This window comes from Rana temporaria, chromosome 2, assembly GCF_905171775.1.
Source record: "Rana temporaria chromosome 2, aRanTem1.1, whole genome shotgun sequence".
NCBI classification, from domain to species: domain Eukaryota; kingdom Metazoa; phylum Chordata; class Amphibia; order Anura; family Ranidae; genus Rana; species Rana temporaria.
This window is the reverse complement of record NC_053490.1, coordinates 334,184,391-334,188,488: the sequence shown is the minus strand read 5'-3', so window position 1 is coordinate 334,188,488 and position 4,098 is coordinate 334,184,391. Positions and strand designations below refer to the sequence as shown.

Genomic DNA, 4,098 nt, shown 5'->3' with positions numbered 1-4,098 from the left:
CCTCCACTTTAAGCTTTGACAAAAATCCTGGAAGCTGATTGGTTTCTTTGCAGACTTTTAGTAAAACAATCCCCATGCAGTGTTATTAGCGCTACTTAATAATAGAGAAGTGGCATCATTGACCACAGCTCCGTCCATCCGGGGATTTCCTGGTGTTGAGGTCATAAGAAGAATCCTCTACGCTTACTACGTGACTAGGAGAGTACAAAGGAATACAATGGAGCGACCCCCCCATCCCAGGACAATGTGCATGCGCTGATCACGCTGCTGGGAATACGAGCCCTTCATACATCCAGCTAGTCCAGGGAACATGTAGACCTGGCTACAAGGAGGAGCGCGAAGCACGCCAACACGACTCTGCGTGATCAGCACATGGTCACCCATCCGGGGGGCGGGGCCGTCACTACGGGGGCGGGGCCTGACACTTAAAAGGCTCAGGGACTCAACATGCAGCCAGATGACTTTATAGCTTCATGATCGCCGATCGTAAGAGAAGGAGCAAAGCAGGCAGGACGATCTGTAGAAGCAGGTAAGAGAAGAGACATGATAGATGCTATGTTTATATAAAAGGACCAGCGATCTAATAATCCATCTTATACTTTGCCTGGCATTTAATCATTTGTCTAGACATTTTTATGAAGAATACATTTTTTTTTTGGTACCTGATAAGAATAACTTGGATCTGTACTCTCCTTGTATCTGCACAATGTAGGATTATATTGATTGCCGATATCGAATGGTGGCCATACACATAATGATCTGATTGAACAATTGTTTTTCTTGCATCAGACTGGGGTTCATTTACTAAATCTGCAGAGTGCAAAATCTGGTGCAAGTTGATTGGCTACCATGCACAGTTGCACCAAATGTTGCGCTCTCCTGTTTTAGTAAATCAAACCCAATGTCATTGACGCTATGAGTTCGTGAAATGACACGTATTAGGGGGGATTTACTAAACCTGGAGATTGCAAAATCTGGTGCAGCTCTGCACAGAAGCCAATCCTCTTCCAGGTTTTTTTTCTTTTTTGTCTGAAGCTAAAGTTAGAAGCTGATTGGCTACCATGCACAGTTGCACCAAATTTTGCACTCTCCTGTTTTAGTAAATCAAACCTGAAGTCATTGAAGCTATGAGTTCGTGAAATGACACATATTAGGGGGGATTTACTAAACCCGGAGAGTGCAAAATCCGGTGCAGCTCTGCACAGAAGCCAATCAGCTTGCAAGTTGTTAAAGCTGCACCAGATTCTGAGTCCTCCAGTTACTTACTTGATTTTGAGCAAAGCCCAAATCCTTGATTCTGATTGGTTTGGATAGAAAATCTGATTGGGGGGAAGGTAGATTGATTAGGATTGTAACGTGTTTAGTGCTTTAAGTCAACTTTTTATCTTCTGAAAAGGAGTAAAAAAATAACTATATATTCTAAAGCGGGGGGAGCTTTTTTTTTTTTTTTTAAAGATATATATATATGTATAATAGATATACATGTGTGTGTGTGTGTGTGTGTGTATATATATATATATATATATATATATATATATATATATATATATATATAGAGAGAGAGAGAGATATCTATAATATAGATATATATATATATATATATATATATATATATATATCTCCATATATATATATATATACACACACACATACACATGTATATCTATTATATATATATATGATAAAATATCGTGTGTTTTTTTTTTAGCTTTACTAGATGGTAAATCAGTTGACAATTTGATCATATAGAAAATTGTTCTGTGTATGGTCATCATTGGTGCAGCCTTTCTCAACCAAGGGTTACATGGAACCTTAGGGTTTCTCCCAAAGCTTGCTGGGAATTCCTTGGGTGATTTCTACGTCTCAGATAGCTAAAAAAAAGTCACTGGTGTCAGGGTTTAAGTTATCTGTAAGGAAAAGGGGGGGGGAGGGGATTCTTCCTTAATCACCACAACCGTAAAAGGAGCATTCTGACCATCACACCATAATGTACAATGAGTTGTAGTGCATGGTGATTATTATCAAGGGTTCTCTGAGTCCAGAAAGCTATTTTAAAAGGTTCTCCATGTTAGACATTGGGGAAAGGCCATCTTGGTGGGTAGCAATTTTTGTCTTGCAGCACTGGGGCAATTGGTTCAAATCCCAGTGAGGACCCTGTATGGAGATCGCATGTTCTCTCTGCTTGTGTAGGTTTCTTCTGGGTACTTTGATATTCTTCCTACACTTCAGAGATGTGCTGGTAGTTTAATTTGCCAGAGAGTGTGTGTGTGTGTGTGTGTGTGTGTGTGTGTGTGTGTGTGTGTGTATGTATATATATATATATATATATATATATATATATATATATATATATATATATATATATATATATTAGTGCCGGGACAAGGTCATCCATTGCCCAGGGCAAAGATGCCAAACTGTGCCCCCTTTCCCTTAGAGTTAGGGTCAGGGTGCCCACCCCATCCCTGCAATAAACCATTGCGCCAGGGGCAGCCGTCCCTCCTGCCCACCCCTTGTCCCGGCCCTATATATATATATATATATATATATATATATATATATATATATATATATAATCAGGGACTGATGTGAATCTACTATATTGTGTAAATTTTCAGCTTCATATTGTAAATAGAATGAACCCAAGTACGTATAAAATGTTGAAGCTGTTTGGCCATATATTAGACATTGTAGCATTTTGTACATAGTTCAGTGTAACCAGTGTGGAAAATTGCTAAGTAATGTTTATTTTTTCCTTTTTTTCCATTTCTGTCTGCAGGTAGTTGATTGCTTCAGTCTACATAACCTCTTCACCATGGAAACAATGAATGAGTTGATTCCTTTCGCCAAAGAGCTACTGAGCCAGAAACCCAACAAGAAAATGGTGAAAATGTACGTGTTGGGCAGCGTGCTGGCGTTTTTTGGCGTGATGATTGGATTGGTGGAGACCGTGTGCAGTCCATTCACAAGGAGAGAGGACACGGACTTTGATGAAATCAAGCATTTGGCACCGCTGCCAGCTCCTTCACATCAACAAAAAAAAGAAGAGGTGCTAGTGGAGAAGACTAACCCCCAGGCAATGAGGGGGAGAAGTGTGGCTCATAGGGGCCATGCATCATAAGGACTTCTTGTTCAATCATAGACTGCTGGAGTGTGGGGTTGCATTGTGTGTCTTGAGGATGTGACCGAATGCCTGTGTATATATGAATGTGTAGCAACCTTGTGGATTAATGACTGAATTTGCTGCTGTGCAGCAGTATATATATATATCTATATGCTGGGGATGAGCCACATTGTGGTTAGAAAAAAGTCTATCCCTAACGTCATATTTTTTTATTACCCATACAAATGTTATCTTTTTAAATAAATATTTTATTTTACTATACATGAATTGTCATAGTTGCTTAAGAATAAGTTTATGAAATTATATCCTAAATCGGGGCTTGACAAATTTGCTTTGAATCTAGGAGCCAGCTTACAGTTAGGAGCCCCCCTTTTTTTTTTTTTTCCTTCTCATATGTAGCCCTGATATTTATCTTTACAGGTTTACACACCATTATGCCCTTCAGCTTTTGCCTAATAGGCTGGGTTCACACTGATCCGCATTGGATGTGGGTTTCGCCGCATCCAATTCTCATGACAGGAGAGTGTGACGCAGGGGTGGACTGACAACTCATGGGGCCCCAGGCAATAGATTATGGGGCCACATAGTACACACACGTATACATACACAGTATACACACACAGAGAATACACACACTGAAAAGGTACTGGAGAGGTGGGGCAGCTATAATCTTGGGATTTAAAAAAAAAAAAACACAGATTTTTTTCATACTGTCCCTGGTTTTACTGAGGCTGGCAACCCTGTTGGGGCCCCCTAGTGGCACGGGGTCCTCGGCAGTCCCCGAGTGCATGAATGGTCAGTCCGCCCCTGGTGTAACAGACTCTCTGTGGAGCCGATTCACACATCTCTGAGGCGACCTCGGAGCGTACTGCAGAAGGGTCCTGTGCATCTTTGGCTCCGTTTCAGGCAACAATTAGGACCTGATTTGCACCTAAAACGGAAAACAGGGACGCACAGAACTCCCTGCTGCGAGC

The 4,098-nt window shown here is 40.8% G+C and overlaps 1 protein-coding gene across 1 annotated transcript; it reads left to right on the top strand.

The window, feature by feature from the left end:
- The first annotated feature begins 428 nt into the window (after window positions 1-428).
- On the top strand, window positions 429-3,385 carry G0S2 (G0/G1 switch 2). Its single transcript, XM_040337518.1, has 2 exons — window positions 429-529; window positions 2,767-3,385. The coding sequence occupies exons 1-2, from the start codon at window positions 474-476 to the stop codon at window positions 3,119-3,121; spliced, it is 411 nt and encodes a 136-aa protein (XP_040193452.1). The 5' UTR covers window positions 429-473; the 3' UTR covers window positions 3,122-3,385.
- Window positions 3,386-4,098: the final 713 nt, after the last annotated feature.

Coding starts and splice junctions, on each gene's coding strand:
- G0S2 (XM_040337518.1), top strand. CDS start 474: ATGATCGCCGATCGTAAGAGAAGGAGCAAAGCAGGCAGGACGATCTGT. Junction 530..2,766: donor AGGACGATCTGTAGAAGCAG/GTAAGAGAAGAG, acceptor CCTTTTTTTCCA/TTTCTGTCTGCAGGTAGTTG.